At 39.5% G+C, this 18,207-nt stretch overlaps 1 protein-coding gene across 3 annotated transcripts in view; it reads left to right on the plus strand.

Annotated features, from left to right (window-relative positions):
- Nucleotides 1-18,207, plus strand: part of ARHGAP10 (Rho GTPase activating protein 10) — a 322,588-nt gene that overhangs the window by 88,181 nt on the left and 216,200 nt on the right. For all 3 annotated transcript variants that reach the window (XM_049632246.1, XM_049632248.1, XM_049632247.1), the window contains exon 4: nt 15,517-15,588. In XM_049632246.1, coding sequence (XP_049488203.1) covers nt 15,517-15,588 — 72 coding nt within the window. The remainder of the gene's footprint in view (nt 1-15,516; nt 15,589-18,207) is intronic.

The raw sequence follows: 18,207 nt of genomic DNA on the forward strand, positions 1-18,207 counted from the left end.
TCCTCCTCCCCCTTTTCCTTCCTCCTCCTCCCCCTTTTCCTTCCTCCTCCTCCCCCTTTTCCTTCCTCCTCCTCATGTTTTTCTCCACCACAGATTTCACTTTTGTGAAAACACCAGGATAGGGAACACTTGTTAGGTGATTTGCCCTGAGCTTATGCCCCAATAAAGAAGCCACTGGGCTTCTCAGTACCAAAGGCTTTTGTCAATAGCTTAGGTGGTTCCAGGCAAGACACAGTGGATGTTTCCTCAGTGCTTGCCAATTTGCATCACTCCTTCTTCATTGGTCTTTCATTGTGTCAAGTATCTTAAGTGATTTCTAGCTCTTTTGGGGTTTTTGATACTGATTTTTGCTCTAAAACTTCCTGTTTTTTTTCTTTCAAAAGTATTTCCTGATACTTTTAAAATGACGTGTGTTGGTTAAAATGAACTAAGTATCTTTTATCTTTTGGGAGAAATTTTCATGCTATTTTTGTCTTAAGTACCATAGGACAGTGGTTCCCAAAGCTAGGTCTCTGGTCCAGCAGCATCAGCATCACCTGGGACCATGCTGGATATGCTAACTCTCGGACCCCACCCTAAACCTACTGAATCAGAAACTCTGGGGTACAGCCCATCAGTCTGTGTTTTAATAACCCCTCCAGGTTATTGTGAAGCATGCTTAAATTGGAACCTCCTGACCTTGGAGCTAGAGATGTCTGAAAGTTGGAAACACTACAAATTGGTTTTTGATGACTTTCTGTTTACCAGGAGGTTAAAATAAAACAGACTTTAAAAACCTCAGCTTTTATATACCGTTTCCAAAGGATTTTGAACTATAGCTAGTGTTTTTTTTTTTTTTTTTTTTAAAATAGGTTTATGCTGTTAGGAATTTTAGTGTTCGTGTTTAGCATTACTTTGAGTTCTTGTAATGTGCTGGGTACCTAAGGCATTCCATGCCACTGGAAAGACTGTGCCTTTACTTTAATCTTACTGTAAATATTATATTTCATATGGTATATCAAACTGATTTTAACCAGTTCTTTTACAGTTAAAGTGACGTGTGTGTGCGTGTGTGTGTGTGTGCGCGCACGCGTGCACAGTTCTATTGGAAGGCATATTCAGGTGGGGAAAAAAATCCATCTTGAACTTATTTGTGAGAACATTTCTCAGTTTAGTTTAAAAGTTGTCAGTGACCTAACTTTATAAAGAATTTTTCTCCTTGGAACTGACCCTTACAATTTGACAACACTGTTTTGTTCACATAAATCCGTTTTTTACCCTTGTAAACTCATTATTAATTCAGTCAGATACAGATGTCATTGTGAAACGTGTTTCCTAGGAATATACTTTTTGAAAGTTGGACTTTTACTCAGAATCCTATAGAGGTTATAGTCAGAACTGACTCGAATAAATCAGAATTCTAAAATGAGTGAGGATGATTTAGGCAAGATGATTGGGCTCCTTGGTGGACCCCATTACGTGGGAGGCCTTGCTCATGACTCAGTGCCCTCTCTTGGTGACTCATAGTCATCTGTGGTCTCGAAGCCTTGTCATCGTCAGATTCTACTTCCCTATTGAAACTTAATGTTTCCTATATTTCATATCTTGGGCTTTGTTCTTGTCCGCTTCTGAGGAATCCGCTTTTCTGATTAAACCCCTTATTACTGACACGAAAGAGCAGAGTAGACAAGGACTCCTCAACCCATCCCCAGCACACATCCATGCACACCAACAACAGACACCAGAATGTGACCAGCCCCCTCATTTCATTGTCTTATCTAGAGGAGTGGTTCCAATAGTGAGAATTAAGTTCAGCTGAGTCTGCAGTTGCATGAGGAAAATATTTTTGTCAGATCCAGTCATGAAGTACTCAAAGGTATGGCCTTGGCTCCTAAAACAAAGAGTTGAGAGAGAACTTAGGGAAACTTTTAACCCTTTTATTGACCAAAAAAAAAAAAAAACCCAAAAAAACAAAACAACTGGAATTCAGTGAAGTGATTTGATCCATGTCACTTCAGAACATAAGTTGGTGACAGCGATGAAAAGAGAATCTTTCTCCTATCTTCCTATCTCTTGGTATCCTAACAACATTATTCTTTGCCTGTAGCTCCTTGTAAGATTACCAACCTTCCCTCCACCTTTGAACATGGCGGGGAATGGAAATTTATCCTTATATCTGCTTATCTGCTGTCTGCCAGGCAGGAGTCTTGAAGAAATGTGAATTTTATTCTTTCTTTGTTTTTTTTGTTTGTTTGTTTGTTTTTTTAAAGTTTATTTGTGGGAGAGACAGTGCAAGTGAGGGAAGGGCAGTGAGATAGGAGACAGAATCCATGCAGGCTCTACGTCATCAGTGCAGAGCCCAATGTGAGGTTTGAACCCACAAAGCCATGAGATCATGACCTGAGCCGAAACCAAGAGCTGGACTCTTAACTGACTGAGCCACCCAGGTGCTCCTGTTTTTATTTCTCCTGGCTGTTTGGATAACTGTAGCTCAACATTTCAATCAACAAACCACTTGGCCACTTGAGGAAGAAATATGAATCCTGGTAGCAGTTAGAAGACCTGCCATTAAGGCCTTCTGGTTAGGTCAAAGGAGTTCCAGCATCAGGAAATACCTAGAAAGTGGATGCTATCATCTTGGAAGAAAATTCTGTGTCCTATAGTGGAGTACCACTTCAAGAAATAAGGCATCCTCCACTATTCTTGATGGCACAAAGGAAAAAAGAACAATGTGTGGGCAAAACTAGATATCAGTGAGTGAGATGAAAAGTGATTCAGGAGAGCTGGACTCTGAAGAAGTTTTAGAAATATCTTAAATATATTTTGTTTTTTGTTTATGTATACACAAGAGGCATACAGGATAAAAATCTGTCAAAGAACTTTTTCAATAAATGTAAAAGTTTAAATCAAGGTTTCCATATTTTTTCCATAATACCATATAGAAAAGTGGAGTGTCGTCTTCTTAGTGGCATGTTAGATTGAATGAAATACAGAACTTGAATGGTGGTGGGCATTACTAGAGGTCCAGGAGTAGACCAGTGGCCATGGCCATATAGTGGGAAGAACATGGACTTAGGAAGCAGTGGCAGACGGGCACCTCTCAGATCGCCCACTGCCGGGAGTGTAAGGACCATTGGGCCTAGCTGTTGCTATGTGTTCCATTACTGTGTTAGAGTGAAGGCCACACCTCCTACAGTCTGCCCCCAGCCAGGACCGAGACAGCGGGGGTACTAAAGCAGCTCATTACTGGGGACTCTGGAGTCCTCTGACAGGCAGCCTTGACTCAAGGAGTCCCCGATGGCCTTGCTGAACTTTCCTTCACTGCACTGCACTGCAGTCTAATGCATGTCTATCCAACCTTGCAGCCTTCCTCCCCTCCCTGTCTCCTTCCACTGGGATGAGATCTGCATCACTGTCTCCCTGATTACCCCCGCCCCCCCCCCTTTTTCTCATAGACATTCCCCCTAATAAATTTCTGGCATTTCTAATCTTGTGGCGGTGTCTGGTTCTTAGAGGACCTGGTGTAACACAGAAACAGACTGTTTTGAATGAAGATAATATGTACAGGAGACGCAGCATAGGTGTTCATAGTTGCCATTGTTGCCATCAGCAGGGAATGTGGAATTCATATAGAAACTCCATTCTTTACGTTATCTAAATTTGTGTGAGAATCCTACTGCTTCATAAAACAAGTATTTTTGAATGTTGGGAGCTGAGCAGTGTTTGTTTATTTATTTGAGAGAGAGTGCGTATGCATGTGAGAGCAAGAACAAGCAGGGGAGGGGCAGAGAGAGGGAAGGAGAATCTAAAGCAAGTTCCACACAAGCACAGAGCCCCGCGTGGGGCTCGAACCCATGAACCATGATATGACCTGAGCCAAAGTTGGACACTCAACTGACTGAGCCACCCAGGTGCCCCAGGAGCTGGGCAGTGTTCTAGCACCCGAGAATGCTAGAGTTAGTGAGGGATTAGGCACTTGTCAGGATGAGGTGCTCAGCTGCTGGCTGCTTAGTGGAGAATGAGAGCCTTTCTGTCTGACACCCTCCTTCTCTCAGCCACTCAAGTAGCCCAGGTACAGAAGGGCCGGAGATCAGTGTCTTTGCTTTTGGCCAAATGTATAGGTGTTCTTTTCTGAACAGATCCCCACCCATCTCTTTCTCTCTATTTCTATCAGGTTTTCTTTTCTTTTTTTAAGTTCAATTATTTACTTTGAGAGACGGAGAGAGAGTGTGTGTGCCCACAAGCAGGGGAGGGGCAGGGAGAAGGAGAGACAGAATCCAAGCAGGCTCCATGCCATCAGTGCAGAACGTGATGCTGGGCTTGAACCCGTGAACTGTGAGATCATGACCTGAGATCAAGAGTTGGAAGCTTAATTGACTGTACCACCCAGGCACCCCTCTCATGTTTTCTTGATTGAAAATTTATTGCCTGATTCATGAGGTTCCATTTCTAGCTATGCCACTGACTTGTACCATTCGCTTCAGAAATTACAATTTCTCTCATTTAAAGATAAAAATTATAATTTCAAATTCTCTCATGATACTTTTGCAGCTTTCTGTCAGGCTCCTATTTCACTTGCTTTTGTGGCGTCTTATTCCTTCTCAACAATGTTCTGCCCAAGTATTTAGTAAAAGAAAAAAAAAAGAAGCTAGATCTTTACTGTCCATCATGCACAGAGGGAAAGAAGATAAAGGTTAAATCTCTGCATGTCCTTATTAGGTTAACTCATTCCTAATATACCTAATCTTTGTTTGAAGATTCTTACTTTTTCCAAAGAATAATACAAATCTTTACTGGTTGAATCTACTGGATTTAAATAATTGGAGTAAAAGGGCAACCTTTAATGAAAGGCCTTCACAATTGATGCAAGCTTCCTTTTTTTTTTTTTTTCCCCTCTTCAGCTAAACACTAATACATTTGTAGAACATAGACATTAAGGGAAGCTTAAATTTTTTGTGATTCAGTGGCCTTTTTGTTTGTTTGTTTGTTTGTTTTTTGAGAGCCAGTTTATGGCCAGATATTCAGGTAATTAAGCCAGGGAGCAGAAATTGTCAGAAATTAGCTCAAATACTCTTGTTTTATTAAGGCTCTGTTCAGAGTTTACAATTGAAAGTTGACAAAAACTCTCATTGGAGGACTTTTTATTCTTGGCCTTTCAGAAGAAAACAAAAGTGTGGTGACTGATCTAGTGAATTTGGAATATATATTTTACAAATTATAATTTCCAGACTGTTAAATTGGACTGCTGTGGTTTAAAAGAATCAGATGTTCAAGGAACCATTTTATATTAATTGGCTTTTAATTTTCAGGTTTAAACTCTGTAGAATTAATTTATAGCACCTCTGTACCTATGTCTCAGACCTTTGTACATGGGTTTATTAAGGTTCTTACCAGTTCTTAGCTGATAAGTTTGAGGTATCAACACTCTAAAATTTAATTTTGTTTTTACATTAGTTTTTTCTACCAGAAGGATTAGCTTAGCTTGAGCTGTGCTCACAAATAAAATAATATCCAGGGATTTATTTGGAAGTTAAAATTGCTTCTCGTGTGGCATTCCCTTCCTTTTTTTTTTTTGCTTGTGTTAAGTAGGTAGAGCGAACAAGCATTATTCCTTCTTTAAAGTTGAGAATATTCAGGTAACAAAAGAGAATTGTTTCTTTTATGGTCGAAAAACAGAAATGGTTGGGTCTGAGCCCAAATGAGAGAATGTTGGCCTCTTATTTGTCACTGGGGCTGGGCTCTTTTAGCACACCAATGAAATGTTTTTGTTTTTTTTCTCAGCATCAGAGTCTTCTGACTTCTTTCTCTTATAATTTTAGGTATTAAAAAATGGGAGGGCTTTATTGTGCATTTCAGTTTTCCTATTATAACTTGAGTCTGAGTTGATGGGAGAAAGCACAGTCCAGAGAAAGACTGGCTAGATAGAGAAAAAGGGGGGTAGCAAAGGATGAGTGTGAATGGGAAATAATCTAATTAATAAAAAATTATTTGGTTTAATCAGGAGAAAAATCTTGTTTGGGAATTGAGATGGATAGTACTGAAAGCATTTTGACACGATTGCGTACAGTTCGGAAATTTTAAAGAAATGTGAATCCTGTGTTAGTCTGTCCTCAGTTGCAAGGTCTGAGTCTTCTGAACAGAAAGGGAATTTATTTAAAGACTGTTCAGTAGCTTGTGGTATCTTCATATGGTTCTGAGAACTGAGAAAGATGCCCAGAGTTGCACTGCAGAGCTGGGTTTGGAGAAGATAGTCACCACCCTTGCCACGGGGTGTAGACAACAGAACATTCACCAACAATACCGCTGCCCCTGGTGGTGGTTGTAGAACTTCTACTTTTGCAAATGAGTTGCTACTACTCACCAGAATCTCTGGTCACTAGTTTCTGTAAGCACTGGCTTCCGAATCAAAGTCTGGGCTGGCAGAATCTGATTAGTGGCACTCTGGCCGGGTCCCACTACCTCACTACAAGATGGCTAGGAGAGCAAATGTCTGTCATTTCCAGCTTCCATAGTGGAAGTTGGGCTGTGCCTCATATGTTAGGAGAATTCTCAAACATAGGAAGGTGTTTCAAGTGGTGCGTATCCCAGAAGGACAGAGATCCACTACATATAATGTTTATGCCTGACTCTATGCAACATCATTTTCCCATGAGAAGATGAAACAAAAATGTTTTTGGATGGCTTGAATGTACATACTTGTAGGTATGCATATGTATATCTACTAGATAATCACATGCCTACTTTCATTATTTAGTGAATTAAGTATGTGGCTATATTTTAAAATCAAATGATTAATGTATACTTTGGAAAAATTTCCCCCACTTATTTCATAAAAAAGTTATTCCAAGTCTTGACGACTTTTACATTAGTATGTTTATCACTGAGACATTCTGAATCTTTTGGCACAACTTTCCAGAGTATGTCATGGCCACATCTGTCTGAATTCTTTCTGATACAGCACCTTTGAAAAATCTCTTTCTGCTGCTTTCTTTCAATATTTTATCTCAAGCTACAGATACCCATGTGTAGCACATTTGGACGATATCTTTTACAGATTTTATAAGACAGATGTATTTTCATGACTTACTATTAACTACTGCCTTGTTTCTTTTAAAGTGATCTTTATAAAAACACCAAACACTTAGAATTTGAGGTTTTCTCCAGAATAACTAAAGCTCTTAAATTTCTTAGCTTCCACTTGTTTTTGTAACCCAGAACTCTTTGTAAACTGCAAGTATCTGAAACTAGGTGTGATGGGGGCTGTTTCAGGCTGAGGACTGTTTCCTCAAACAGTCCCTTGTTGATCAAAATAATGGAAAGCACACTCCTTAAGGAGACTCTGAGAATTCTTATGTAGGGTTAAGTCCCTCTGACAATTTTGGGAAAAATATTTCTTATGTTCAGAAATATAAATATAATTTTATATATATCATATATATATGATATATATATCATATATATAGTGTTATATCCTGAGGTTCTGTTTCAAGAAAAAGTAAGAAACATGTTCTGTGATGTATCTTTGCTGTTATTCTTGATATTGGAGTTGGAAAGTAGAGTTTTCCATTTAGTCTAATGAAATGGGAAGTATCTGGAAGGTCATGGGAGAAAATAGTGGAAATTCTCCTTTGCTCTCAGATTATACATTCCTCTGGGGTCAAGAACACTTGGAATCTAGGCTTAAAATAACAAGGGCCATGGGGAACAGACATAATTCCTTCTGTTTCATTAGACTCAGTCTATCCTTGTTAGTACTAAGTGATCAGAAGGGCGTGGTTTAGTACTTACACTGACATATTCACTGTATTATTTAGATTGAGACTTTAAAAAACTCTTAAAGATCTCATAGAATGTAGTTTTACCTTTTTACTGAATATGGGTTTCTAACCCCAAGCCCCATTCTCTTTAGAATTAGAACATCAGAACTTAGCCTGCCCTCAAATGGGCAGCCTTAAAACAGCAGCAGAGGTTCTTCCCCAGCCCAAAGTAGAGTCTGATGGTCTGCTGGGTAGCTGTCATTGCCAACAGATTTCTCAGCTACTGCTTGAACTGTGGGGGCAGGCAGAGATATCACCTTACCTTCTGTTTTCCTTTTAGCCATTGAAGTTCTCACATCCAGATGTCTAATGAAAGGGATTTCAGTCAGACCTGACTAGTTGGAAATATTTTAATCCCCCAGGCTGTTATAAAATAGTGTCATTCTTTTACTTGAATTGTGAAGTTTTAATGGATTCTGTGATTTGCCATTCAACACTGAAATGTGGCTTGCATTTCTGCTTCTCCCACCTCACATAGAATCCTAGAGCTGGATGAGACCCCAGAGGTCTCCTAGGCCAGCTTTTCCTCCTGCAGGCCTCTGTGATAGAGTGTCCCTGGGCATTGGTCACCTAGATTGTACTTGTTGATGGGAAAGGAGCTAGAGGTCAGACTTTGCCTGGTCCATGCAGGTCTTACTGAGCTCCCCTTGGGAGCAAACCCCAAATCTGCATTACAGCTTCTTCCCATTAGACCTGATTTTGTCTTCTTTAAGCAAATCAGAATGCTTTTTTCCTTCTTTCACTTAGCATCTGTTTAAATGTTTATAGGCAGCTTTCATGTTTCCTCTAAATATTCTCTTCCTCCCCAATTCTATTGAATGCCTCTGGTTTTCTTGTTCCTCCTACATTGTTTTAGCATTCTGGGCACATTCTTGCTTTACCCCAGTTAGAAAATGTCTTTTTTAAAATGCAATATCCATACTATTGAGATAGATTCTGATCTCACGGGACACCGTTGAATGATTGGCTTGTTTGGTTTGTACATAGCCAATGTATGAGTTCATTCTTTTCTAGGGCAACTTAGGACTCTTTTGACTCATGCTGAACATTCAGTTAACTCATTTTTAGGGACTAAAGCCCTTATTAAAGCCCGCTATAAATTCATATAAATTGTTAAGATAGTTTTTTTTTTTTTTTTTTTTAATGCTTGCACAGTTGCTTTTCAACGCTGAAACCCACTGGCTTACTTATCCCATGCAAATCTATAACCTCAGTTGTAAATCCCTCTTTTCAGCTGGACAGCTACTTGAACTATGATTCTCTCATGCAACATTCAAGCTTTCCTCCCAAATTTTGTTCCCCTGCAAATATAGTAAATGTATATTAAAATATACACTGGGGCGCCTGGGTGGTTCTGTTGGTTAAAAGTTCGACTCCTGATCTCAGCTCAGATCTTGATCTCAGGTTCCTGAATTCAGGCCCTGCATTGGGCTCTGCACTGGGAGTGAAGCCTACTTAAAAAGAAAAAAAAAAAGAAAGAAAGAAAAAAAAGAAGAAAAGAAAAGAAATATGCAACCAGAGAAGAGTAAGTAGAACATCTTGGGATGTACTCAGGATGATTCTCTCACGCAGAGTTGAGCCAGCCATGGCCCACGCCCACCTCACCTCCTGTATTTGTAAATACATTTTTGCTGGAATACAGCTGTGCTCATTCACTTATATACTGTTTATGACTGCTTTTGGGCTACAATGGAAGAGTTGGGTGGTTGCAACTGAGGCTATATGACTGCAAAGCCTAAAGTATTTACTACCCAGCCTTTTATATAAAAAGTTGGCTGACTCCTGCCCTAAAGTGAAAGCATCTGGTAAATCAACACATTTTATATTCATGTAGATGCATTCTGTTTCTAAGCAAGACTATCCAAACCCTTTTCAAGGCTCATTAGTCAAAGCCTTTTCTGATTTCTTATTGTGGCTAGTTCAAGTATTTTATGGGGAATAATATGGTTACATAATCTTATAGGTGGAATATAAAATCACATTCTCTATTTGCTTTTTCTTTCTCTCTTTAAATTACCTGATTTCTACTGTATTAGTATTTGAAAGCTTTTCTCCATAGTATTACTTTCAGCTGTCTCTTTTAAATTGGGGAACTGTTACCACCAGAAATTTTCTTTAGGGTTTAGGAGCCATCCTTGATTTGGTATTCATTTGTCTCTGGGGAAGAATCATGTTTTGGCATTAGAACATTTCAGTAACACTTATTCCTAACAAATATTATATAATACTTCTGTGAAATTTTTAAAAGGAACTGAGAGATTCCATGGAGTGTCTAGTCTATTTTGAGAGGAAGAAGAAAACAATCCTTCTTGCTCAACCACCAGTGCCTTACTGAAACGTTGAGTAGCTTCTCTTGTTTTGTTTATTGAATAGAATGCTTAAGGCTCAGTTCAGAAGGTACATAACCAGATTTTAAAAGAAAAAATTGGTAATGAATTTTAAATTAAAGTTTTTTTTAATCAAAAAAGTTTTATGAAAGAGTTGGACATAGTGATAAGACAGCAACTCCTTTCTTATTCTGGAAATTTGCTTGTTAACTTGCAAACAGTAAGAAATCTCTCATACTGTTTTCCTTGGGAAAAAGAGTTAGACCTTGGGAGTCAGACACATGCTGCATCACGTTAATTATCCAAGTGAAGGACACATTTAATGACCTAAAATTACTTGTGTGTAGTCTTTGTGGGCCCCCTTTTGTAAAGGATGGTGTTTACGCCACACGATGAACTTTTAGGACTTGCATTTTAAAAGGCCTTTCTGTGTCTGTGTTATTAATGCCTGTATCTAGCATTTACTGAACATTTCCTAGATCCTATTCTGATGGCTCCTGGGGCCCATTGGATCTCCTCAGCCTCCTCTGCTGATTTTCAGCTGCATTAGTGACACTGAATTGCTTGCAGGTGTATGCCCTGAAATTGCTGTTTTCCTCTCCCCTTTATCCTTACTCTTTGACATCGCTTCTCAGCCTTTTGGCTGAGATCAAGTGTATCCTTACTCTTTGCCTGGAGAACTCGTATGTCCTATTTCGGGCTCTGTTTTATCCCCTTCCAGAAATCTCTTTTACCCAGTCAGCTCCCTCACCTGTGCAACTTGCCTGTGCTGTGCACACCACATCAGTACTATGCTGATATGTTCACATGTCCTGGAAATACTCTTACCTTGGTTAAACCTAACTGCTCACTCACTCCCTGCATTGCTAGAGAAAATCGCACAGCAAGGCAGATGGATGTCTTCCCAAACTGCTGCTCAGTTATTTCAAATGGCCTGTAGCCCTGCCTAGTAATGTTCATGTTTCTCTAGGAAGTGCTCTGCTCACGGTTTGTAATGATATTTTCCTTCATTCTCCTCACTATTCAAACTTTTTCCCGTGCTCAACCTCTCTTGTACGTGATCTTGCCTTGTATTTCATGGAAAAAATAACCATCAGGTAGCAACTCCCAGCCTCTCTTCATGAGATCTTCACACTCATTTGTATTGATACAGTACTTGTGTTCTTACTTGTTATTACACGGGAGGGACAGATCCCTCCTCCTGTGACAGGTCAACACCCATGCATGGGCACCATCTCATCTCCTCCCACCTTAGAAATTTGGAACCATCTTTTCAGGATTCTTCACGTGGGCATTTAGATGTTTTACTATCTTTTGGGTGTCTCCTAGTATCTTAGATTTAGCATAATTCCTTAGTGCTTGCTCCTAGCTGCTTTTGCTCATAATTTTCCTATTTCAATAAATAGTATTTCTGGTATTCAGTTGTTCATGCCAGAAATCTGGGAGTGATCCTGGGAACGCCCACCTTTCCCACATTCAGTCCATCACCAGTTATTTTGATTCTATCTGCAGATATCTCTGAAAACTCTATTTTTGTTATCATGACCTTATTCCAGCCCCCCATCCTCTGTTATATGTACCATTCTAGAAGCCTCTTGGCAGGTTTCTCTCTTTCCATATTTCCTCACTTCTAATCTCTTTTTCTCAGAGAATCCAGAGTAATCTTTAAAAGATCTAAATAATCATTGTGTTAGTGCCTGGCTTAAAAACCTTCCGTGGCTTACATCATACCCAAAATGAAAGAACTCATTCCCTGGGCTCTCAAGGTCCTATATGTTCTGGTCCCTTGCCTTCACTCCTGTCTTTCCATTTACTTCTCTGTTCTTTATGTCCCGGCCACACTGGCCTTTTGCTATTTCCTGTCATATACAAATTTCTCACCTCAAGCCTTTACCTCTGCTGGGTTCAGGCTGAAAACAATTTCCCTTGCTCTCTGCACCTCTGATTCCTTCTCATCTTTCATATATGCACTTAAATGTCATTTCTCCTCCCTGCCTTTTTTTTTTTTTTTGGCATCTTTTAATCTCATTTTTAAAATTTACATCTAAATTAGTATATAGTGCAACAATGATTTCAGGAGTATCTACTCCTTAATGCCCCTTACCCATTTAGCCCCCTCCCACAACCCCTCCAGTAACCCTCTGTTCTCTAGTTAAGAGTCTCTTATGTTTTGTCCCCCTCCCTGTTTTTATATTATTTTTGCTTCCCTTCCCTTATGTTGATCTGTTTTGTGTCTTAAAGTCCTCATATGAGTGAAGTCATATGATGCTTGTCTTTCTCTAATTTTGCTTAGCATAATACCTTCTAGTTCCATCCATGTAGTTGCAAGTGGCAAGATTTCATTCTTTTTGATTGCCAAGTAATACTTCATTGTGTGTACTCCATTGTGTGTACATCTTCTTTATCCATTCATCCATTAGTGGACATTTGGGCTCTTTCCATACTTTGGCTGTTGTTGATAGTGCTGCTATAAACATCGGGGTGCATGTGTCCCTTCCAAACAGCATACCTGTATCCCTTGGATAAATACCTAGTAGTGCAATTGCTGGGTCATAGGGTAGTTCTATTTTTAGTTTTTTGAGGAACCTCCATACTGTTTTCCAGAGTGGCTGCACCAGCTTGCATTCCCACCAACAGTGCAAAAGAGATCCTCTTTCTCCGCATCCTTGCCAACATCTGTTGTTGCCTGAGTTGTTAATGTTAGCCATTCTGACAGTTGTAAGGTGGTATCTCATTGTGGTTTTGATTTGTATTTCCCTGATGATGAGTGATGTGGAACATTTTTTCATGTGTCGGTTGGCCATCTGGATGTCTTCTTTGGAGAAGTGTCTATTCATGTCTTTTGTCCATTTCTTCACTGCATTATTTGTTTTTTGGGTGTGGTGTTTGATAAGTTCTTTATAAATTTTGGATACTAACCCTTTATCTGATATGTCATTTCCAAACTTCTTCTCCCATTCTGTTGGTTTCCTTTTAGTTTTGCTGTTGTTTCCTTTGCTGTGCAGAAGTTTTTATTTTGATGAGGTCCCATTTTTGCTTTTTTCCCCCTTGCCTCTGGAGACGTGTTGAGTAAGAAGTTGCTGCGGCCAAGATCAAAGAGGTTTTTGCCTGCTTTCTCCTCGAGGATTTTGATGGCTTCCTGTCTTACATTTAGGTCTTTCATCCATTTTGAGTTTATTTTTGTGTATGGTATAAGAAAGTGGTCCAGGTTCATTCTTCTGCATGTCACTGTCCAGTTTACCCAGCACCACTTGCTGAAGAGACTGCCTTTATTCCATTGGACATTCTTTCCTGCTTTGTCAAAGATTAGTTGGCCATACGTTTGTGGGTCCATTTCTGGGTTCTCTATTCTGTTCCATTGATCTGAGTGTCTGTTTTTGTGCCATTAAATGTCATTTTTTGGATGGAGCTCTCTTTGGGTAGTTTCTTCCTTATAAATCCTCTACTAAATTCCTCACCTTAGTTCTGTTCACCATTCGAAGGAATTACTAGAATTTGCAGCTACACGTTTTCTTACATGTTCCCGTATGCATCATGTCTTCCCTGCTAGACAGTAAGTTCCAGGAGGGCAGGGACTGTACTTACTTTGTTCATAGTTGTGTCTCCAGCACCTGGTGCTGAATGCTCAGCAGATACTTGTTTCATGAAATACAGGGTTTATTGTGATGACTGCTTGGAAAGGGGAAGTCCTGTTTGGTACTTCATTGCGATGTTGTACATTGGTTAAGGTTAAGCTTGGACTTACATGATTTTGAATCTCTGCTCCTATCTTCTGTGAACTTGAGCACTTATTAGCCTCTGTGTTCCCAGCACTGTCATGCTGGGGTGACTTCTTTCTTGAGTGGGCCATCCACCCTGGAGAATGTATTTATATATATACTTATATGTAGGTTTATTCGGAAAAGGAGTAGGCTAGGCAGTGACACTGGTGCTAATAGAAATGCGCCTTAAATTATTGTGAGATGTTGTGTGTCAGATGGAGCCCTTTAAAAACGTATGGCAGAACTTCTCATATCTGCTGGAGGCATTCCATATTGTTCTGAGTAGTTGGGATTCCTGGCATGTGCTTTGTCCCTGCTCTGTTCTTTAGGACAAAGGGCTTTCTGGTTTGCCATTGTTGTGGGTCACATGGTCAACAACATAGGGAGGATAAAATGGATGTAGTATTTTGAAAGTGATCCTTTTCCCCTGACTAGTTGTTGCTCTTCTTTCTTTTAGTTCTCTGTTGCCCCAGCTCCTTGATAGTTAAGTTATAAATTCTCAGAGTGGGAGTGAGTGGAACCTAATTTGTGGCCTGGGGAAGAGAGTTCGAACTCTAGGCATCTCGAGTAGGCATAGTCATTTTTTGAGGATTCCCTATCTTGAGTAGGCATAGTCATTTTTTGAGGATTTCTTTGGGAGAAATCCTTATCTAATGGAATATTGCAAAGGAGCTTTTGGTTAAATTCAGAATCCTTTACTTTTCTAAGTAACTTAGTTTTTCTGTAATTTAAAGCTTGGATTTCTGGAAGCCTTTGTGTGTGTGTGTGTGTGTGTGTGTGTGTGTGTGTGTGTGTGTGTGTAAAAAGAGGCATGAAACTTTCTTGTAAAGTGTTGTGAAGTTTCCTTTTCTATTCTGGATATTTCTGATCTTCCAGAAATACAGGGTGAGAAGACCACTACTCACCTGCATACTCTTCAGTGCATTTTCGTTAGGTAAATATTCCCTGTGATTTTCATTTTCAGCATTGTTTGTTGCATGTTCTTGTCTTCAAAGGAAAAGCCCCAAAGCAGCCAATAGAAGAACAAGTGGTTGGAGTGTGTATATGGCTCCTACCACATTGACCTCCTTCTGTACTGTTTGCCAGCATGCCCTGTATTTACTTTGTTGTGAGCTCCAGGGACTCTGCTTTGCATATACACCTTCAATCCTTATGAGTAATTTTCATTCAGACTGAGTGTGTAAACTTGTAGCCACAAACTGAGTCCTTACATAATGTAGTCTGATCACTAGTAAAGGAATGTAATTGACTTGTAAATTTCTGAGGAGGGGGAGGGAAAAAAAATCTCCAACAGAAGTGTTCTGTTAATGAATGTGATAGACCCCTTTGTTGTTTAAAGACAACCGGCTTGCTATTTCCCTGAAGAAAGAGCTGTGTTGGGACTGTTTCACATTTCCCTGGCACATTGCCCCACCTCCTCTTCCCTGAAAATATTTATGGAGATCCAGTGTGTTAATAAATTTAGAAGTCATTTGATGGTTGCATTGGCAGCGTGAGATAAAGTAGTTAAAATATGTTGTTCATTTTATTTCTGGGTGGGGTGGAAGAGGGAAATGAAATACTGACTTTTTTTTTTTTTCCCTCTTTGGAAACCTAATACGATGTTCTTTTGTTATCATTCTCATTCTCTAGGCATTAAGTGTAACCGAAACCCTGATTAAACCTTTGGAAAAATTCAGAAAAGAGCAACTTGGAGCCGTAAAGGTTTGTGTCTAATTTGAGCACACTTGTACGTGGAAGATGGACGTCCCTCTGCTGCTTCACTGTCCTCTCGATTCGCATTTGGCGGCTTGGAAGGAGATGCTGGAGTAAACCATCTGTTGTTTTATGTTGTAAATGTGCTTTTTCCCCTTGGGGGGTATGAAATTGTAAACCAAACAAAAACACCTGGACGGGATAGTAAAACCTCTAGCAATCTTTGGCTACACCTTCCCACATAGAGGTTTGAAAATATCTTTAACCAGACCTTACATGCACTCAGAATAGAAGCATCTTACCTCTGTGAGGAGTACACTGATTTCCTCATACGCCTCAGTTTTATGGAGGAGTGTAGCGTTATGTGAGGGTTTAAGATTAGAAATGCCGCTACACCATGATGCCGTTGAAACTAGGAAGAGAATATTAGGTTTTGGGGACATAATTTCCTTCAATGTAACACAGATTTACTGAGCTTCTCTTAACGCGCCAGTGTTGTTAGAGATAGGTGCCGGGGATTCAGAGGTGGGTGAACAACAGCCCGCACTCAGGGATCTGGAAGTTAGCCAGGATTTCTGGGAACAACTTGGTGACTTTACCACAGGGAGCCTGAGATCTATTTAGCAACTTCCAATACTAATGAGCTTTGAAATTATCCCAGAGAAGTAATTTCCACCAACCTTTCCTGAATTTTGTGCATTCACCTGAGGGACAAAAAGTACCAATCATGTGTTGACTCTTTTTGGCTTGGCCCGGAAGAGAATAACATCACTTTTAGGTAGGGAAGAGAGTTTTTACATTTGGATTCTCCCCACTCCCCACCAGTGGCTTGGGGTTGTGAAGCTTTTTTTTCTTCATCTTCCTAAGCAAAATATTAAAATGGTTTTGTACAAATAAACTCTGTGGCTTCAATGACTGTAGCTATACAGATGGGCCCAAAGAGTGCCAGCTTTTTAGTTGCTATTTAAAGAATCATTTCTCCTGTGACTTGTTAAAATATTAGATACATTTCCTTTTAGCATACTATTTTACCTTTTTAATGAAGGGCTATGTTTTCAGAGGAGATTAGTCAGGCACCCTCTAAGTCCTCTTCCTGGATTGTTTGCTGAGTTCCATGAAGCTGACTGTGTCTTCTGGATTTGCAGCAGGACACTGGAGGTCTCCTTTCACACCTGTGACCTTGGGCAGATAATTGGCTTTATAGTTCCTTATCTGTAAAATGAGAGATTTGAGGATTTGACTGCTTTACTTTGTATTTTATGATTCTGTTTTCTCTGATCTTGTCTTTAGGCTGTTTTAAAGCTCGAACACCTTGACTGTTTGTTTTCTAACACTTCATTAGCAGGTACTGAATGTAAACAGTGTCCGTTTCTTATTAATTGGATGATGGTGGTGGTGAGTGAGGATTATATTATGGAAATGGGAAATGAATATGACTTAATATATTTTCTTTTTTATTTGCCATCCACCCTACTGTTTTTTGTTTGTTTTTAAGTAGGCTCCATGCCCAATGTGGGACTTGACCTCACAGCCCTGATAGACTATGTTCTAGCAACTGAGCCAGCCACGTGCCCCCCTACTGAGTTTTTATACATTTCTAACCTTGAATTTTCTATTGACTGACTCCTTCTCCCTCTAAAACTTTTCCTGTTTCTAATGTTGTACTTGTTCAGAGTATATATCCAGCAAGCACCTTGCAGAATAGCTTGCCATGTTAAAAGAAGTTATTTTAATAATTTTAGTCTATGCCTTGAGTTGTTTCATGGCCAGATTCCATCCTGAAGTCCCCCCTTTTTTTTATTCCTTCATTGTTCACTGTCTTTAAGTTTGTGAAGGATTTATCATATGTTCTTGTTCAGTACAGTATGTGTGTTGGCTGTCATACTATGGATACTATTTGAGGAGGCAAGTCCTTGTGGGTCACAGGGAGAAGGCCTTTTTTACTCAAAGTTTTATATGTTAAAGAGTAGAGAATGGTGATGTTCTAGGTTATATAGTGTGCTATGTAAGCATCTGTCTCTAGACGTTCAGTGTTTAAATCTAGATTGTTCTGTGTTGAAGAGAAAAAGGCTGTGCTTTCTTTACTACCGGCCTCCACTCTTGTCTTAATATATAAAGTATCTGATAAATAACCTATTCCACTGATAATTCTAGAAGAGGGTTTGTATAAAGGTTTGTAATCTGGATCCTTGGTTTTCTACATCTGTACTTCTTGAATATTTCATCATGTTTTGACAAACCTATATTTTTATTCACTCATTAATTGGGACACTTAAAAATAACTTTATGTAAGTTAAAGGTCTTTTTAAAAAAGCAGTTTTTATGTGGGGATTAAAAAAAAAAAAAGCCTTTAAACGTTGACCACAGCAGAATGTTTCAGATTTCCTTGTTAGAATGTGGATCTTCTCTTTCTCTTCTCCTTCCCCACCTGGTGTGTCCTACCCTCTGCCTTTCAACTGGAGCTGTTTCCGTTCTGTTCACTCTTAGTTTCTCGGGTTTCCAGAATCTCAGTGACGTGTTTAATTTGTGGTTTTAACATGTCTGAACTGCTAGGTTTTTGCAAGCTGGATTTTTCAAAAGCCCTGAGCTATTCTTTTCTACTGTTGGCCTCCATATGGATTTGTTCTC

The sequence above is a fragment of the Panthera uncia genome, chromosome B1 (genome assembly GCF_023721935.1).
Source record: "Panthera uncia isolate 11264 chromosome B1, Puncia_PCG_1.0, whole genome shotgun sequence".
NCBI classification, from domain to species: domain Eukaryota; kingdom Metazoa; phylum Chordata; class Mammalia; order Carnivora; family Felidae; genus Panthera; species Panthera uncia.